At 32.4% G+C, this 21578-nt stretch overlaps 1 protein-coding gene across 2 annotated transcripts; it reads right to left on the bottom strand.

The window, feature by feature from the left end:
- Positions 1–899: 899 nt before the first annotated feature.
- Positions 900–16885, bottom strand: LOC149482938 (organic cation transporter protein-like). 2 transcript variants are annotated; one of them, XM_089703057.1, is made up of 8 exons: positions 16609–16885; positions 7522–7732; positions 3938–4038; positions 3374–3525; positions 2677–3303; positions 2403–2584; positions 1606–2272; positions 900–1306 (listed from the first exon to the last, which is right to left on the bottom strand). In XM_089703057.1, exons 1-7 carry the CDS (start codon positions 16776–16778, stop codon positions 2114–2116), a joined length of 1602 nt encoding a protein of 533 aa, XP_089559183.1. In that variant the 5' UTR covers positions 16779–16885; the 3' UTR covers positions 900–1306; positions 1606–2113. The 2 variants fall into 2 exon arrangements, with proteins under 2 accessions (XP_089559183.1, XP_089559184.1); XM_089703058.1 differs by having other exon boundaries at positions 1625–2272.
- Positions 16886–21578: the final 4693 nt, after the last annotated feature.

Below are 21578 nucleotides of genomic sequence, written 5' to 3'. Positions count from 1 at the left end.
AAATGTCTGGAAAATCCCCGGAAAATGCCAGGAAAATGTCCAAAAAATGTCTGGAAAACATCCGGAAAATCCCCGGGAAATGCTCGGAAAATCCCCGGAAAAAGCCTGGGAAATTCCCAGAAAATAACCGGAAAATGCCTGGGAAATGCTCGGAAAATGCGTGGAAATTTCCGGAAAAACCGTGGAAAATCCCTGGAAAATGCCAGGAAAATATCCGGAAAATGCGTGAAAATGTCCGGAAAATATCCGGTAAATGCGTGAAAATGTCCGGAAAATATCCGGAAAATGCCTGGAAAATCCCCGGAAAATGCCTGAGAAATGTCCGGAAAATGCCTGGGAAATGCGTGGAAAATATCCGGTAAATGCGTGAAAATGTCCGGAAAATATCCGGAAAATGCCTGGAAAATCCCCGGAAAATGCCTGAGAAATGTCCGGAAAATGCCTGGGAAATGCGTGGAAAATCCCCGGAAAATGCCTGGGATATGTCCGGAAAATGTCTGGGAAACATCCGGAAAATCCCCGGGAAATGCTCGGAAAATCCCCGGAAAATGCCTGGGAAATTCCCGGAAAATGTCTGGAAAATCCCGGAAAATAACCGGAAAAAGCGTGGAAAATGCCACTTCAAATTTGCGAAGTAATTAAAGCAGAAAACCAAAAAAGAAAAAGAAAGCTAAAATCTTTCATATTAAATGTATACGGGATATTCATATTTCATACTTAATGTATGGGAGGGTTTAAAGATATTTTTTTTGATATTTCTCGATTTATTTTTAAAAATTTATTACGGCCATTTTACTTATTAGGTTAAGTACTTTCGATATCAGTTTAAAGTTTTTTGTTATCTGTAATACTTACGGAAAAATCGCCTGTGCACACTTAACGATTACACCCTGTATATAAATGGCACATTTGTCTTTTTCCAAACTGCTAAGCAGAGTTTTTTTTTTTTGAAGTGAAAACTTGAAAACTTCTTTAATGGCTGGTTCACACTTTGATTAGTGCGAGTGCAGGTGATTAGTGTGACTACGTGTGGACAGCGACTGTTTAGTGCAAGTGTTTAGTAGGCTGTGTAGTAAAGTGAATAGAAGCGTGTTCTATTTTTTTGCGAGTGGACTGCGAGTAGCCACGTCCCGCGCGCCCTCCCTTCCCCCTCACTCGCAGTGTGCCTGCCTAAACACGTCTGGACAGGAGTGTTTAGTGTTTAGTGTTTAGCGTAGTGTGTAGCGTCGCGAATTTCACCATTGACCTGCACTCCCACTAATCACCTGCACTCGCAGTTGAATTGGACACTACTCGCACTACACACCTGCACTCGCACTAATCAAAGTGTGAACCAGCCTTATGGCTGGTTCACACTTTGATTAGTGTGAGTGCAGGTGATTAGTGACTAGGTGTGGACAGCGACTGTTTAGTGCAAGTGATTAGTAGGCTGTGTAGTAAAGTGAATAGAAGCGTTTTCTATTTTTTTGCGAGTGTACTGCGAGTAGCCACGTCCCGCGCGCCCTCCCTTCCCCCTCACTCGCAGTGTGCCTGCCTAAACACGTCTGGACAGGAGTGTTTAGTGTTTAGCGTAGTGTGTAGCGTCGCGAATTGGACACTACTCACCTGCACTCGCACTAATCACCTGCACTCGCAGTGAATTGGACACTACTCGCACTACACACCTGCACTCGCACTAATCACCTGCACTCACACTAATCAAAGTGTAAACCAGCCTTTAGCGGCGTTGAGCACTTTTTCTGTAATGTGACCTGATCGAAAAAGCGTAAGACGGATACCATTCCAAAATTTCAAACATGCTCAACGTTAATAATCAAGTTTTCACTTCTGCCGGCACTCCCGGAGTGCAACCCGTCTTTTTTTTTATAGACCTGACTGATAGATTTACTAATGATGCATTTCATATTTCTTCAAATTCAATGCATTCATTAGGTACATAATTATTATAAATTATTAAAATAAAACGTCTATGAATCAAAATTCAAAGCACAATAAAAATATCAAGTTCAAGGCCCGGACGTCAGTCTTTTTGACAAAGGTAAGCTTTTAAATGTCAAAATAACTTATATATAGCCGTATAACGTATTTTTTTAATCTACACGAAGGATACTGTTCATAAATGCGTCATTATTTTTGCTTTGTGAGCTTCCACTTGTGCTATTGTGTCGAACATTGGTAACGTCTTCGTTTCTGGTGTGAAGGTGAGCAGTGCGGCAGCGATTAAGGCTACGGATGAGAACAAGATGGCTGGCAATGCGGAAAATTCAGTTGTCTGCAAAGTAAAAATAAAATTAACCCTTGTTATTATAAGTGTTTAAAATGCTTAGATATGTTTGTGTTTCCAAACTTTTTGATAAGTACCCACCACAATATCTAAAAGCTTTTTAGGTGTAGGTACTTACTAATAGAGGGGTTAAAGGTGCCAACATGCTTCCGACTCTCGCGGCTGTGTTGCCACATCCAATTAGAGTTCCGCGGACACTCGTCGGAAACAATTCCAACGTGTATGTATAGATTCCAGTAAAACATACGACAACTCCGAGTTTCCCGCAAAGGAATAAAACCACTTTCAACCACATTATTGCTGAAAAAAAATATCCTTATTAATAAATGCGTATAGAACTTACCTAATTAAATATTTGAGGTCATTATTAAACTTTAATAATGAATACTTACAATCAGGGGAATACGACTGCACTATCAAGAAAAATGCAGAACATACATAACCAAATTGCAGTGAGATTTTTCTTCCATATTTATTGAACGTATACAACGCAATTAAATCTCCAGGAAATGAAGAAACAGACGCCAGAATAAAATTTGTGTATTTATTGCCCGGCAATAAAACCGAATGAACAGCTAATCCATAGTAGACAAAACTAGACGCGAAGAAACAAAACGACGTAACTGACAAGCGTATCATTATCTCTTTCGACGCTAATATATCCTTCATTGTTTCCTTCTCTTTCTGTATCACGACGTTGAATTGGAATCTTAAGTCTTCATCACTCGTTTCACTTATTTCTTTTTCAGAAACTTGTAATTTATTCATTTTTGAAATCATCTTCAGTGTTTCTTTAGATTCATCCATTTTTCCTCTGAGCATCTGCCATCTAGTGCTTTCTCGGAGAATGAGCATGTATACTATGAAAAGAATCATGGGCGCATATACTACAATAATAAGTAATTTCCAATATTTCAATCCCAATGCGATAAAAGCGAAGCATACTTCTCCAATATACACAGCGTACGAGAAAATAACACCAGCAGTGACTCTTTTGCTTTCACCACCGACTTCAATTACTGAAAGTACAAAGTGGTTTTAGTAAAAAAAAAATTGGTACCAAGTAGAAATAAGAGATATAATACTTACACAAAACCACAGCCACGGTATACAGTCCAGATGCCAGAACGGATTCCAGAAATTCAACGCTAAGATATGCATAGTAGTTGGTTATAAATATTTTGCATAAGCCTACAGCACCGCCAATCGAACACATTATGATAGTGGGTTTTCTACCTATCCTGAAAGAATAATAATTCTTACTCCGTTTGACAAAAAGCAGATCGTGTAAAGTAGTGTATTTCTAATATATAAGATACTAGCTGCTCCGCGCGGTTTCACCCCAGTGGCTCCACTCCTGTTGGCCGTAGCGTAATGATATATAGCCTTCCTCGATAAATGAGCTATCTCACACCGAAAGAACTTTTCAAATCGGACTAGTAGTTCCCGAGATTAGCGCGTTCAAACAAACAAACTCTGCAGCTTTATAATATTAGTATAGATTTATGATCTCTAATCTACGTTCGAGGTTCGTTCTTCTGGGGGAAAAAGTGCGAGTGCTTGAGTAGTAGTCAAAATTGTTAAAATAGGGCTAGCCAAAAGGTATTATTTAAATATTTATTTTCAGATATTTCATAAGTTCGATTAACTTACTTATCAGCTATCCAGCCAGTCAACATCATTGATACGATCATTCCTGCGTTGTGAATGAATCCAACTAGCGTTGATTTCCATGATTCACATCCCAAGTTCAACTGCAAAAAATAATGACAATAAACAGAAATTCTTTATAATAAATACATTTACTCTTATATAACATCATATAAATACAGGTACATAATTCAAAATCAAATATGCATTGCTATTAGTTGTTAAGTATCGTCTTGACCTAGACTGGCCATAACTACCTATAATAATTTTCAAGATGCTTTGTGGTGAATCCTGCAATACGAAATTTGTTTGCTCATAACATTATAATGTCTGTATATAGAGTTGCAAATACATGACCTCAATTGCAATCGTATTAGAAGGTACATACTAACATAATAATAGTTTTATTGTCATGTTACCCATAATCTTAATCCATAGTAATTTGTGTTTGTTTGTAAAATCATAAGTAAGTATTGTGCTTTTATTATTATTTTAATTGCAAAATATAAGTAGATAATAGCATGGCATTTGCATAAGCCCGTCCATCTGCATAAAGTTACATCATGTTATTTATGTAAAGTGTTAAAAATGTGTGCAATAACAATCGTGCCGTCTCATCTAAACGCATGCCAAATTCTTTATTATTAGACTAGCATTCCGCCTGCGGCTTCGCCCGCGTTTTCAAAAAAAAACCCGCATAGTTCCCGTTCCCGTGGGATTTCCGGGATAAAACCTAGCCTATGTCACTCAGAAATGATGTAGCTTTCCAACAGTGAAAGAATTTTTCAAATCTGCCAAGTAGTTTCGGAGCCTATTCAATACATACAAACAAACAAACAAAAAATCAAACCTTTCCTCTTTATAATATTTGTATAGAAGATGCATAATTATTTCAAATAGGTGTGTATATTTTTGCACAGATGATGTAACTTAAAAATATGTATTAATAACTGTCTGTTATCACGTGGTATGTTTTATCTCTAACTGTTGCCCGCAGCTTCGCCTGCGTGGAAAAGATAAATTTTCATGGTACAAACTTCGACTATTTTACCTCCTTGGGGGTTGAATTGATTAAAACCCTTTTTAGCGGATTCCTACGTCCTAACACCTGCATGCCAAATTTCAGCCCGATCCGTCCAGGGTTTGGGCTGTGCGTTGAAAGATCACTATGTCAGTCAGTCAGTCACCTTTAAGTTTATATTTAGATGTATTAGTTTTCTTAATGACGCGAAATAATTTTCTTTATTAGAAATTTCACCTTCGAAAGTGCATGCGTCGGTAGTGAAAACAAATAAATTTTATATTTAGTTCAAAGTGAACGACCGCTCTTGTTGTTGCAAGAATAACTCGTGTCACATTCACTAACTCTCTGTATTTACCAATATCATTGAAAACATGTTGATTGAAGTATCGGATATTTCTAGAAAATCTTCTACAGATATTTGGCTGACATACAATATGGTACACGTTTTCTGATACATATTACATAATTTCATAGTTATGCATATAAATCAGCACGCTTAAAATGCCATTATAGCATGCAAAGGAGAGCTTTATGTATAAAATAAAAAAACTGATAGAACTTTCATGATAAATCCTGGATATTTACTTAAATGGTTCATTGTTATATTTTTAGTGTTTTGAATGGACTTACAAATAAAAATACACTGACATTGAATCGTAATTGAGAAAATAAATGACGTTCCAATTATTATAAGAACGCTCTCGCTCGTGGCTCTACTCTTGTGCTGATAAAGTATCGCGGTTGCGTTTATGTTTTCACAACATTATGTTTGTGTAATATAAAGCTTTGCAATTCTACGTTTAGTAAAAGGAGAAAGTTTAATTAAACTGACCTTTTCAAATTTCAAATATTATGTACGACTTGTAAGAGCATACTTCATACTTCGAATTTCAATAAGATACATTATAATTTATACCCGTCGTTATATTGGCAGTAATTCTCCGTAACAAATAATGAGAAACATATAGAATTGTATATTATTTGACGCGCATCGTTAAAATTGTCTTATAATTTATAACAATTAAAGAATTGTGTAAGAGCTAAAAATACTAAAGTACCTAATTATTTGTATGCACGATGTATTGTTCTAAGCACGAAGTAATGTTTTGTTTAATATAAACTGAGTTATTATTAAACACCATGCATTAATTCTACAATAAACAATGTCATGTCCATGTGTCACATTACAGATATTACTTACTGAATAATTTACGATAACTGTAAACATAAAAGAATGTGCATTTTAATAGAGAATACCAATCGAGAAAATATTTCCGACATTTAAAATAATTAATGTTAATAGGTCTGATTGATGTTTGAATTCTCCCAAGGAGAAAAAAAATCCAAGAGATTTTTCGGGAATCCTCAAGGAGTTTCTGTTTGAATCCCCGGCGGAGAAAAAAAAATGTCGATCTGGCAGGATACAGTACTTTTATTTAGCCTAAAGAATAAAGAGAGTTGAATTCACGAAAATCAATTTGTATGAAATTGAATACACTTATCCCATGCTCCATATGGAGACATTGCAGGTCTTCACAATTTGTGAATTTTAGAAAAATAATGTAAATTATGTGAGCAAGTGTGAGTGATGCTCAAAGGACCATAAAATATTGTCAGCTATAAAATTGTACATCGTTAATATAATGGCAACATAAATAACAATAATTTTTTGTCATTATTATAATTTTTCTTTCCCTTCCCTTTCTTAATTTATACATCATTCCAAAGGATTAATTCGAGACAAGAAATGAGAATAAGCGTGTGTATCAGGTCGTTAACATTATATATATTGCCGATATTATTATTACAGGACTGGTTTTGGTGCCTTTGGTGGGTACCAAATTTAATAAAAATCGACAAAATGTTATGTGCATAAGTGATGATAGAAGAAATCAAGCGCTTCATCTTCAAGCGCATCAGGATTAGAACATAAAAATTAAAATAATGGATGTTTGAGCCTATAGAGATCAACTTATTTCATTGCTTGGAAAATGCGTCATAATGAGGTCGTAATAAGATATATCAACTACTGTTTACACTTACATACAGACACGCTAATGTGCGTACAATACTCTACACAAAGTTCAGCCCTATAAGAGTTAGTGCCTACGCCCTACAGCATATTTTTATTTTCCCGCCCGCCCTGTGTAAAAAATGCCATAGTTATCTATGTTTTTTCCCTTCCGCTTCCTTCGAATGCTTGCAAAAAAGTCGCCAAAATATTAACTTGTAAAATTTTTTCTATTCAAGCATAATCGTCAGTGATACCACTCTTATTTTTGCTTGCATCATCAATCGTCTAGACAAGTTATGTTTTATGTATCAATAATAAAAAAAATGTTAATCCACTATCTGCCATCTATTAATAAAAGTAAAACTTGCATATAGATAATATTATAGATATCAGTCACATAAAAATCCCAATTTTAATTACCTGCCTTCGACTATTAGTTTACGACCTGATAACCAATGTAGTGTCGATAATTGCTATGCTTCAAGCGTGCTCACGTGCGTTTAAGATCCAAGCTTGAAAAAACGTGATATTATCAAACAACAAACTTACCGCAGCTACTATCGAATTATCATTTTCGAAAACCCAATCGTGACATTCTTCTAATACTTCAAGAAACGTGTTATTCGAACATGTATCGTTCGCTATATGATATTTTCTCATATCTACAACGGGTCTAAAGCATTTTGCGTTCACGTCTTTCGGCCACCACGTCGGTATTTCCACAGTTGGATTGACGTCTTCACATTCTGGAACGCGACACCTGCAAAATAAATTTACAACATTATTAATATCTTATGCTTATCAATGCTCTAAAAGTCAAGGCCAACTATAATTTAGACAAGAATTCGAATTTTATGATAATTGTTATGCGAATTATGTAATATCTGTACTTGTTTGTATACCTATGTTATGTTTCCCTATTTATCTTTATTATTATTATACTGACATGACTCGTAGTTTTATCACGTGACAAGTATGTTTATTTTCCTGAATGGTAAGTACAGGCTACATACAGCACATGTATATGATGATATAGAGTCCTTGCAAATGAAATGACAGCTTTAAAGAGAAAGTGAAGGGATAGCGATAAAAGAATTGACTATGGGAATAAACGACTTGGTCACAGGAATCTTCTCATCATACAAAAAACAGTGACTTTTACGTCCAACTTTATAACGCTGATATTCATTGGGGGTTTTGCTTTTCCCCAGAACAAGCTTGGCTCAATTCGTGCAGAAGCACGCTCGACTCCCAATTTAGATACGGAATGTTCTTTGTTGATTGTTTTGGAGTTCAACTTTGTCGCGTTTAAATTTCGTAGATCAAGGTTAATAAATACGTTGGAGTATCTATATTTTATAACCTGAATTGTTGATTGAATATTAATTTTACTATTACATATTATATAATCAAAATTTAAAGTTCACCGACATGGGTGCAAAGTCAAGGCAATATGTTTTATTGGTATTTAAAAAATGCGACGCCCCGTTATACTTGTATGTAAATCGCTATAGATAAATCACGAAACTTGATTAATTAGGTTTAAATTAAGAAATACATAAATTATGTTTTGATAGATTCTTTTGCAAATTTAAACTTCCTTTTCTAGAAGACTTCAAGGACTTCCTACTAAAGCGCGTCACACACGGTGAAGATATAATATTTTAATAAATTTTGTGTCAGTGTTTCGGGTCATTTGTAACAGGATGGCGGTTCTACAGGCAATGCATAATGACAAAAAGAAAAATGATGGTCAGAACGCTGATACTGGATACCTTAAGATGCTATAATATTTTATATTAGAGAATCTTAACATAAAATATTATAGTATCTTCACCGTGTGTGACGCGCTTAAAGCTCTTCATACTTCTTTTGACGACAACTTTCTCATAAAATATTTAACCACTTTCACAAGAATTGTGCATTTCCTTAAATTAATGTGAAGTGGAACTGATAAAGGACTAGAGAAGTTTACGATCTTTTTAATAACGAGTTGTGTTTGGAGTCACGCCCATTTACACATAAACCTAGATAGTTTCTGTGATATAATCATGATGACATAAAAATAAATCAGTAGGTAAAAATAAATAAAATTAATAATGTTACTGTATTTAGACATACACAAATGATTGGATACTAAAACAAAAAATAAATGCAAAATTTTAATGTTTTTTTAATTCCCTGTCTCCTCCGAACGTGATCTTACGGATGCCATATTATTATACTATATATATAAAATTCTCGTGTCACAATGTTAGTCTGCATACTCCTCCGAAACGGGTGGACCGATTCTCATGAAATTTTCTGTGCATATCGGGTAAGTCTGAGAATCGGCCAACATCTATTTTTCATAATATGTACCACGGGCGAAGCCGGGGTGGACCGCTAGTTATACTATAACCACAGACTTATAATAATATACTACGTACTATAACTTATGTATATGATTTTATGATTAATATTATTGCATCTGTATTTGATCGTAACGATGTTCAATTATTATCCTTCATAAGTTATTTCAAACATATTGACCCCAATTGATTGCTACATTGTTACTGATTAGAATATTTGTATCATTGGTCCTTATGAAACCCTGAAACCCTTTTAAGCATATTATTTTTATAATATTATGTGAGATAACAACAAGATCAATTCTTAAAAAATGTTAACTTTTAGCTCCACCAATACTTTTTTCGTTCATTTAAGCTTTCTTTAACTGAAATAGCTTACAGAAATATTACTATTTTTATGAAAATTTTCAGCATAGGTAGGTCAAAATTATTTTTATTAATAAAAAACCGTTATCCGTATAATACCGTTAACTATTTTGATACAATATTTACAAAAAACATGACCTCGAATAAATTAATCAATCCATAATATTATCCGAATACTTTTTTTTGTTTAAGTTAGTAGGTATACAAAATAATTGCTTGACAACTCGTCGAACTTGTAAGCTTTAAATTGCCTTACTTATAAAGCTCTCCTGTAATTAACATAAATAAATAAATGTTACAGGACATTTTTCACACGTACGGCTCATCATAATCCAGTCGGAGTCTATTTCGTTCATTATGATTTTAAATCATAATTATTTACTTGTTTGCCAAAAACTGATGAGATCAATTTTATTGTTATAAGGGTAAAAAATTTACATTTCGCAATCAAATCGCCAAAAAATGCTAACGTTATGTAATTGCACCCGAAACCCGCTAATTACTTTTTTATAACAAGTTTTTAATTGTTATGCATTACTCCAAACTTAAAAATAATGGGACTTTTTGTGCATTCTTGATTATTACCTCCACTATAATTATAAATGTACCTACTACATAGTCGGTAGAGAGATACATGTAGTGGTAATTGGTATGAGGTATCTAGCAAAAAATAAAACTTGCACCAAGTTACAAGGACAGTACTTAAAATAAGCAGAATTGTAGCGAAATATGACACATTGTACGTCTAGATTCTAGAAAATTTTATACGGACTAACATACAAAACATAGTATTTTATATTATTACGTTGTCCTACAATAATAATATATTAAAAAATTTATTATATTTAATAAATATTTAAATTTAATAAAACAGTAAAAAAAACCATAAAATTCCCTTAAAATGTGCTTAAAATATATTCTGAAATCCTTAAATAAAACCGGAAAACAAATGTGGAAAAGCTTTTTTCAATGTCTTGGCCGCATGTAAATAACAACACGCACTTCGGAAAACAAAGTTATTTTGAACACAGACAATCTTTTGGCATTGTTATGTTATTTTATATTATTAAAATAGCTCCTCTGACTTTCTCCTTTTACATAATATACTAGCTTTCCGAACATGGCTTCGCCCGCTTTGTAGAAAACTTAACAAATTATATACTGAAAGCTTCCTCAAGAACCACATTATACATAATATAACATAGTATACACTATACAAGTCAATTACGTCTTCGTAGCCAATACAACTTGCACGATCGTCACTCCACTACTTATAGAGCTTTTGAAATAATCATTATTGTATCTAAAAATATCTAACCTTTACAGCTAAACTTAAGGCAAAATAAATAGACCTTCCATAATCATAAACTTTCATACCTTGCGTGCTTAGCAAGCGAATTTTATTACAGGAAATATATTATGACGTCCGTATAGCAACCGGACAGACAGGTATTTTAACACTGCTTTTATATTACATATTTTCTTTATTTATCCAGTCGGAGTCTATTTCGTTCATTAACGCATAAGTGTAATACCGCAATGGAATAAATTGTCAATACAATTTACAGGATATTGAGTTTACTTTCATTTTTTCTAAGAAATACGAGTACAAGGCTTGCTTGAGAAGTGGTCGTGTTAAAGATCCACGCAAGTTTACACAATTCTCAACATTCAATATTGAATATCTGAGGAAAAATATTGTATATTTTCCTGCTAAAACTGCTTTATTTTAACGAGATTCTCCGAATATTTCTAATGTGAATGAAATGTAAATTAATTTAATGATATGTGATTTACTAATTTAGGTAAATGTCCGTTATATAATATGCTCTACATAAGAATAACAAGAGCTTTTCAGTTTTGAATCAATCTGAAATTGTGATACATTTTATATTGTTGCAAAATAAATAAAATTTTATATTATTTTTACACCTTGTCATAAAAATATAATCAGTTTGATACTACTTTTAGCGCGTAAATTGCTCAGTTTATATTGCATACATTAGTATGCACTGCTCTTTCTGAAGTATGTTAACAACACGTAATTACAAACTTGCTTATAGTTAAATGCCACATGATCTAGCTGCAGTAAGTTTTAAGGAAAATTCTCGTACTTATGCTTTTAATTTTTCTACATACTGGCTAATACAGCTAGTCAACTAACGTTCAAAAACTGGTTGGGTTGCTGTGTGAGCTTAAAATGACGCTGCAAGTTGCAAGCTGAATAATTTATAAAAAAATAATGATGTAATTTATTGCCATTTGTTTATGTTGCATTCAGTCGTCAAGTGATTTGTTATGCAGCAGGTTTAAATCTTTTTATTTTGCTTTTAATCGACAAATGTGGTCGTATAACAGTTTTTGCATAAATTAGGAAATTGCCATGTCATTAACATTAACTACCTATATGTGGTAAATCCCATATTTGAAAATTTTGTATAGATACTGTACATTGCTTTATTTAAAAAGTCGGTTAATGACACGTTTGAATTAGGATTTATGCCAACAAAATACCTAGTATAAAAACATTGAGAGATAGGTATATAATTTTTGCGTATGTTTAATTGTTCATCCACGTGCCTATTACTTCAGTTTAAATAGCTAAATTAATATAAATATGGCAAATCTATCACGGAGGTCATTGGCTTCTTCACACCAAAAATAAAAAAAAATGCAAATCGCAATTTATTTTTAACACCAGTTTGTAGCGGATGATGAATGATTTTTTGCCATTTCATTAACTTATTCGATTTATTTCACACTGATTATTAATTTTATAGTTATTATTATTTTATTTTTTATTTTATTATTATTTTTTTATTAGTGTAAAGTGGGCGACCTTAAAAATAAAAAGTTCTGTAGGTATTTTTAAATATTCAATGACACACAATATATTATAACGCTTATGCTGGCTATTATGTAATATTCCAAACTTGTACTTGTTGTGCATATGTCTACAATGATCGTATACAAGATTAATATTATAGAGCCTCTTGCCCTTCTATTGACGCTTTTAGAGCTTTAGACAATTTAAACTTGAGCTGGTAAAGAAATGATATGTACATAATACATAATGGATTTTAATTTAATTCCAATTATAATCAAAAATATAGAACCTTTGATATATCCTTTGATAACAATAATTAAAATATGTATGTCCTAAAGCGTTTTTATCTAGATAACGTTACAAGTTAGGGCCTTTACATAAACTTAATTGCACTACTTGTAGTAATTGTTGATATTTCATTAATTGTTAATACCATATTTACAAGGGAGGTCGTGGGTTCGATTCCCACCCGGGGCAAATATTTGTGTGATGAACATAGATGTTTGCCTTATGTCTGGGTGTTAATTATCTATATAAGTATTTATTTAAAATTATATATGTATGTTTATCAGCCATCTGGTTTCCATAACACAAGCGAAAAGCTTAGTATGGGATCAGATCAGATCGTGCCGTGTGTGAAAATTGTCCCGAAATATTTATTATTTTATTATTATTAATTACTAGTGGTCCGCCCCGGCTTCGCCCGTGGTACATAATATTTACGTTTTCTCCACATAAGAACCATCCTCGTACTTCAAGGAATATAATAAAAAAAGAATTATCGAAATCGGTCCACCCGTTCTCGAGTTATGCGCTTACCAACACATACACACTACTCGTGCATAATCGAATATAGGTACTACCACAGACTAATAATAATATAGGTACTACGTATGTACTACCTACAATTAAACTTTTTCACGTCATAACCATACTTGCATTTATAAGTAGGTGTGTTTATAAGTTCTGAGTATTTTAACCTTTTTCCTGTTAAGTCTTGGCAATACATATCATTAAAACAATAGGTTGGTTGTTGCCAAGCTGCGCAACTTGAGAAAAGTATTTTGTGGAAAACCTACAAATCATTAGGTATTACGTAAGGAAAGAATACAAAAATGTAAATAAGGAAAAACTAACAAAAAACTAAAAATTTGCACTACCTATAAATCTTACCAAAGTCGTAATTTTATGTTTAAGAAAACATAAAATTACGACTTTGGTCCCTATTTTGCATTATTGATAGTAAGTACATCCTAACAGTTGGTTTCATTATTAAATACATAAAATGTAATATAGATTTTTTTTAAGTAGTAATATACTACTAACTACTAGGTAGGTACTGGTAGCAGTCAGTAGTCATATTACAGTATTAAGTAAAATCTATATTATAGATTTTTTTTCAGTAGTCATATTACTACTGAAAAAAAAATCTATATTACAATTTAAATAAGCTGTATATATAATAATAGAGGCCTATCCTAATACTAGCATTAGCTACTATTAAGTATTCTGTGCGACTGTGCTAGTCACAGTGCTAGTACTTAAATATCTGTGTTTAATAATTGTAATGGTTTAAACCTAAGCTTTATTTAAATTGCAGGAATTTCTATGAGAAAAACAAGAACTAATATAATTAGTTTTTTCTTATTATTAATTCTATCCATATTAGTGCTATTTCTATTTTAAACATGAATAGCATACATACTTGAACGCTCTGGAAGATCCTCGTCTAAATGAAGCTTAAATGCGGAAGAGTAAAGAAACTATACGAGACAGAATAAAAACAAAAAAGAAATTTGTAGTACAGCATTCATTGGAACAGATAGTCTGGACCTATTTGGTTCTTGAAGCAGAAATATACTACATATATGTATAATACTTTTTGGTGCTCTAAGCTCTATTCGAACGCTCTTACAAATTCTAGGTCAAAAGTTAAAGCAAATGTTGCGACATAGCCTTGTTTGGACCTATTTTATCGGAGCAACAAGAATTACAGCGAATACATTTTATTTTTATTTTACGATATTTGATAATGTCATAGGTACATATAACTATGAAAAGATGAATTTTGTTTATTTAGATGAGCTTTAAAAAAAACAAATAAACGAAAAACGACCACGCTTTGTTTGAGTGCTCTGTGTATATATGATACATTTATGTGATGATCATGAAATTTAAAACGATTAATAAGCGAACAATTTGGTAAACAACTATGGGAATATAAAACTACATAATCATTTTCACAGGAACGTCACATACCTATTATATAACTCGTGTAACATTAATCAAACTTACAATAATTCATTAATAATTTAAATGAGACTTGACGGATTTTATTCTGGGTTGTAGATTCGTCTCAAATGTATAGAATAGTTTTTCTTCTATTATTACCTACATATTACGCAATTTGCGTAGAAAATCGCTTATATAATATTCCTACTGTTTCTTCTGTCTATAATGCTTAGTACGTGTTAGTACTTACTGGACCTAAACTTTAAGACTAATCAGGTACGGGGATATTAATCATATGGGATGTATAAAACTTTCTTTTTTATATGTACTTGATAGGCAGGCGTGAGACCACTATCCCTCCTGATGTAGAGCGGCGATGTGATCTACGAAGGAGCACGTCTGCCTAGAAGAAGCCTATTCACTCTAGACTAGACTTGAAGAGCTGTAGATTTTAATGGTCCGGGAACACCGACGATGAAAGAGAGATTTGAAAAATGAAAACGCATAACGCTGAGTGCGTATACCTATACGCGTTATATCAACAGTGAAGGGATGAAGTTAGATGCACGCGTGGATGTCCAATAAAGAAACGGAGATGTGGAATAAGGTGGTGGAGTTCGTATGCACATTCACCGAAATGTTTTCCATAGAAGACCGACAGACATGCACCTTTCAGGCGGTGATCCAGACTTTGGAGGTCAACAAATCAACGAGAGATCGGCAATAATTCTGCAAGCTCGCCTCTTCCAAAGCTCCAAGGTGAGTTTTGGCGGATCCACCCAAAGATAGCTACAGTACTCCACACACGAACGAACTTTGGCTTGATAAAGTGTGAGAAGCTGTTCCGGTGTGAAGTAATTTCTCACTTTGGCAAGTAGGTATTCCAAGTTTTTTGGCTGCAACTTGGGCTCGATGAATTCTACGAAATTGAGATTGGCAGAAATCCACTTCATAAATTAAAAGACATCAACCACATAATAAAGGTAATATAAATAACCTAACAGGAAAGATTGGATCAGTCGTTTGAAAGCTGTACTGCAATTTTTATTACCATGTCATTGCACTATAAACTTTACCTGTAAATATCTGGTTGAATGTAATTTTACACTAGGTATTTAGGTACTATTTATATCTGCATATTTGTAGTAAGCTTTTTTTTAATTATGAATAAATTGTGATTTTTTTATAATTACACAAGCAAATTGTCCTTTTCATTTAGATTATTTTTACAGAGTTCAGAATAAATATTTCTTAACATTGACTTATGACGAAAAAAATTAATTATTTTTTATTATGTTACAAACCATTCGTTCATTAAAATAAAACTATTATAGTTTTTATTTTAATGAACGAATGAAGAGTTGTAGGGTACTATGGGTGAACTTGAAGGCATCGATTTTCAGTTCTTTGTAACAAAAAGAACATAGAATCCAGACCTAAAAAAACGAAAATGGAACTACGTGACATGTAATGAGAATAAATTCTTGATTACGAGATAATGTTGGAGCAAATTAAATCGATATTATTTTACATATTGATAGTAACTATTTACTTATAAAATTAATCAACTAAAATAGTTGCGCAAAAATTGGACCACGACAAAAAATTGTAAATTAGGAAAGTTCGTTAGTTAATTGTTTTCAGATTATCATATTAATTAAATGTATATTTAATATATTATGTATTTCATTTAACAAATTAATTAAATATGAGTTCCTACTAATTATTATCACATTAATCGATTTTATCCGGTTTTTCTAGGGTTTTTCTAGTAAATGCCTTACAATATGTTTTGAAACAATTAATTGGAGCATGATATTATTGCATCTGCTTAAAATTAATATTTATAATAACACTTGCCTGTGATTAACGTCTTCTGCTACGAAGATATAATTCACATGGATCATAGAAACCATAATTATAGGCAAACATATTAAAATATATTGGTACACTTGAAATTTGCCGAATTTGTCCAATTGTTTATAAACTTCACTGCACGTACCCTCGTTTTGGATACTGGTCGCTGTCATTGTTTTTATTTAATACGTATAATTATATGATATGTATTTTCTTTTATTTATTAAACGAGTCTGTCACACCCGAATGCTGTTGAACAACTAATTCAAAAGAACAACACAGCCTCTTTCAGAATACGAATTCCACGCGCGTACTAAGTATATAAAATTAATATGTCTAGTCGTTTTTTATTTAATTCAATGTTCTATAAATTTAAATGAATAATCACGATATAGACGGAATAACCTGGTATTTCTGTCACTTATAATATTTGTTTCTAGCAGTTAGTGTGTAGGTACTAAATAGTTTCGCGGAAAAATATATGTGACTATGAAATATGTGCGAAAACATCTTTTCTGTCATTGTATTGTGCATTTCCATAAAATACTTAGGTACGTATAGAGATATACGTATTTGTTATAAATTATGTATCTTCCTGATTTACATAAAACAAAATTTCACTTTTATTTTGAATCAATATATTGTACTTACATTAAATGATAACTTTTAGTTTTAACAAATCATAAATTACTTTTCAGCTTATAAATTACTTACAAATTGTTATTAATTTATAAAAAAATACATATACATATTAAAAAAGGTTCCCATTAGGAAATAATAATGTAACCATTATGTTTAAATTAGTGATCAGAATTTTTAATTCTTACACGGTTAATAGGTACTTGCCCTTTGCGAAAAATTAAACAATATCCTACCTAGGTATGGAAATAAATTCAAGAGCTGCTATTTTGTAGGATGTCTACCCTCTATCGTCACACCTAAATTATTTCTCAATAGGTGCTATTTAGGCTCAATTGCTTAATTGGAAAGAAATTAACAACGAAATATCTAAGCACATCTAAAGGCTTCCAAATATTATGAATTTCAAAGAATATCTACGACCCCGCCATTGAAAGCGGTTCATCGGAACAAAGTAGAGTTCAGTAGGATGTCCACTTGCACTTCGAGGTTTCAGGGACATAACCCGTGATATTAATTAAAAAAAAGGTCTTAAAATATATACATATTTGACCCATATTTTTTGCAAGATAAAAAGGGAAAATACTTAAGTACATGGCGCATGCACTATACAATCAATATCAATATAAAGTACTCCCATATCCTACATCTTCTTTTCTCCATCCTCTTTGATCCTAAAACTCCTCACTATCTCAAAGATCAGTTTGATTTTTTCACTTCTCCCTTCCCACGTTCTTCCAAAACTCTTCTTCTGCGTGTCCCTGTCTCGAAGACCAAGTTTTATGGTAATTCCTTTGCAGTTCGTGCAGCCAAACTTTGGAATGAACTCCCACTAGAAGTGCGTCAGGCACAAACCTTAAGAAGTTTTAAGCACCTACTTAAGTTACATTATCTCTCTCTTACCTAGCTTATTTCACTCTTCTTTATTGTTATCGTATCTTCTTTCCTATCCTTATTTTGTTATATATTATTATATTTATTCATTGTATATGATATATTAATTTTATTTTGTTCATTTACGCCTTATTTTTTGCTCACCCACCTCAATCAAAATCTCTCCTTACGCATATACATACGGTAGCCTGGAAGAGATCGCTACCTAGCGATAAGGCCGCCGTTTGTACATGTCTTTCTCTATTTTATGTTCTTTCTGTATTTGTACTTTCTGATGTGTGTGCAATAAAGTATTAAATAAATAAATAAATAAATAAATAAATAAAGTTAAATTTTTAAATTAAACAAGGACAGATCGCAACTACACTAAACTCGGACCAATTAATCTATTGAACTCTTCATGGAATAATAAATAAAGGTATTATAAATTATTTATTAGGCCAAATGACCCAGGTATAAAGTTCATCTTACGTAATGTTTATTGTCTGTCAAGGACACGACATAGATCATTAGATCACGATCATAATTATTGCAAACAGGAATCTCATATCGATATTTATCAAATACAGTACATATAATAAATGTATACACTCGTATGTTATGTTGTATCATTTATGTTATCCTCCTTTTTATATTACATCTAAATTATTTATTCAAGCGTAGTAAATAACTACGTCTTATATATTGTGTATAATTGATTGTATACATATGTATGATTGAACAGTAAGACAAAAACTGTATGTTTATGGTCAAGAATAATAATCCTATATATTATGTATAAAATTCTCGTGTCACAATGTTAATCTGCATACTCCTCCGAAACGGGTGGACCGATTCTCATGAAATTTTCTGTGCATATCGGGTAAGTCTGAGAATCGGCCAACATCTATTTTTCATATGTACCACGGGCGAAGCCGGGGCGGACCGCTAGTATAAGTATAAAACTTTAAAATTTAAAACGTAAACATTCTGAAGTAGGTATCTAGTATCTACCGATTAAAAGTGGGTCAATTTAGTTAGAGCTTTCCTTTTTAAAAATTAAAAATTTTCATTTTGTAAAAATACACAGAATTTACGTAGTTACATAGAAGCTAGGCTTCAGTCCCATATTTATTATGATTGTAAAAACTAAAAACTACCCGCTTCTCGTGTACGACTACGGTGTAACTCTACATAGTGCGTTCTCTACACACATTTATATTATTATATTATTTTTATCGTCGTACAGTTTATTCTAGTTGTAATATTTATACAGATATTAAATAGGTATTATCACTGCATTATGGCATGAATTCATCCTGAAGACACATAATGGATAAACAAAAATTAGAAATGTTTTTTGTCGTTAATCTTCTCGTAGCATCACAACTATTTCATATCTAATAATAACAACTATTTTGTTTACATCAATGCACTTCGTAATTTTTGACGTGGATCATAAATTCAGGTTTTAATATTATTGGCCGATTAAGCTGCACACTGTTAAAACATTGCACATGTGTAGAGTCTGTGAAGACGCGCGCGGCGTGACGTCAGTGCATACGCATCATAAAAAGTCTGTCTGTCTTTCTCGCGCGCAGACCAGCTTATGAGGGTGAAGGGGACAATTATTGTTTTTTTATGTTGCAATTGTTTATAAATACAGGGTGATGAAATTTAAAGTTTAAACAAAGACGTTAGGTATATCTACTACTAACTATATTCGACGAGATACTTCGCGGCACGCGGATACGAATATTTTTTTACTTTACCTAGGTTAATTATTTATGTAATCATTTTAATAAGTTTTGTGAACAAAATGTAAACGCCGTAAGTTAAAATTTTCATACATAGCTGAACAATACAGCTTTTATTGTAATGTAGCCTTATCTCTTACATGCTAGGGTTTTGCTTGTATTGTTTCTTGTGAGTGAGCGCACGTGTTATTTGTATTGTTTATATCGTTATTTTGAATATGACATGAAATTTAATTATTATTTGATAATTGAATGATTATCAATACCACAGACTAATAATAATATATTACGTATAGTACAATCAATACTATATTACAATTGATTATGAGAATAAATAATTAAAGTGAAACTTTTATTACATCGTCTCAAACTTTTTGGTCCGTGTAGCGCATGTCGCGTGTATCGCGGCTGCCGAGTAGGTATACCTACTCGCCAGCCGACCGTCACGCGACATGCGCTACACAAAGCAGTGTTCGGAACCGTTCGAACAGTTTCACTTTTACCGTGATTTCATAAAACCACACAACTTTTTAAGTTCATCGATTGAGTTACTTTTAAATTGTAATTTTACATATAAATTATGAGAGCTTTCGTATTGATCTACAACGCACTCATTTTACAATAATTCAAGTCTACAATAATTAAACTAGAGTCGCATTTATATTTGAACATGTACCTACTGTATAGTAAAATTGCATATTATGTGTGAGTACTGTGAAGATGCCAGCTTTCCTTAATCGGCCAGTAATTCCCACAACGTCGCGTCAATTTATACCAATTCGTGTTTTAGGCATTAAAAAAATGTGGTAACTTATTTACTGATAAGTAGTAACTAGATTTGAAGTATGTTTTGTTACAGGTACGATGTAGGTAGTTTATAATATCCTGTTCATTAACATAAATATTAGGATACATAAATTCATATACCTACCTTTTGACAGGATAGGTACCTGCAACTTTCATACCTGCCTGCATTTATATAGGTAACAAATTTCACAATTTTAGTAAAAGTCAATAAAACCTTAAAACAACGATTACATACCCAAAAGCGTGTATTTTATTGGTACATGTTTGCGGCCTTGGCCTTATATGCAGTTATTTAAACGTTCAGGTATTAATATTAATTGCACGCATAATATTTTTATATTGTACATAATATGCATACTGGTTTCCAGTGAGTAACGTAAGTAAACACATTATTAACATATTACATTATTTTATAAATAGATCAATTTTATAAGTATTTTAAATTATTCAATACTGTAAAGTTTTAATTAATAACTCATTAGTCGTACCAATGATACGGCCTGAATCAAATACATCATCAACATTTGAATATCAGATAAGGATTATGAATAATTTAAAAAATCTACTTACCCTCTTGTCCGAGGCATTGTTCGTGTAGGTAGTCGAAGAAAATTAACTCATACTTGCCACATTTTCATATAGCGCCATCTAACGAAATGCATAAATTTTCGAGCGATTCATATTGTATACGTAGTATATTATTATTAGTTTGTGATATGCGATTCATAATGGATCTTGGGAATGAGTTAGATAGAAAAAATTGGCTTATTTATATAACCTCCAAACTTTCTTCAGGCAGAGCAATCATACCATTAACCATACAATAGCTACATTACGACTTGAAAGAAAGACAAACAAACATGTAAACCACTTTCCCATTTATTATAATATTATTAT

This window comes from Colias philodice, chromosome 14 (genome assembly GCF_061535455.1).
Source record: "Colias philodice isolate Cphi_HAF_F1 chromosome 14, ilColPhil1 Martin Lab GWU primary, whole genome shotgun sequence".
NCBI classification, from domain to species: Eukaryota; Metazoa; Arthropoda; class Insecta; order Lepidoptera; family Pieridae; genus Colias; species Colias philodice.
Note: the sequence above shows the minus strand (reverse complement) of the source record. Positions and strands in the feature narration are given on the sequence as shown.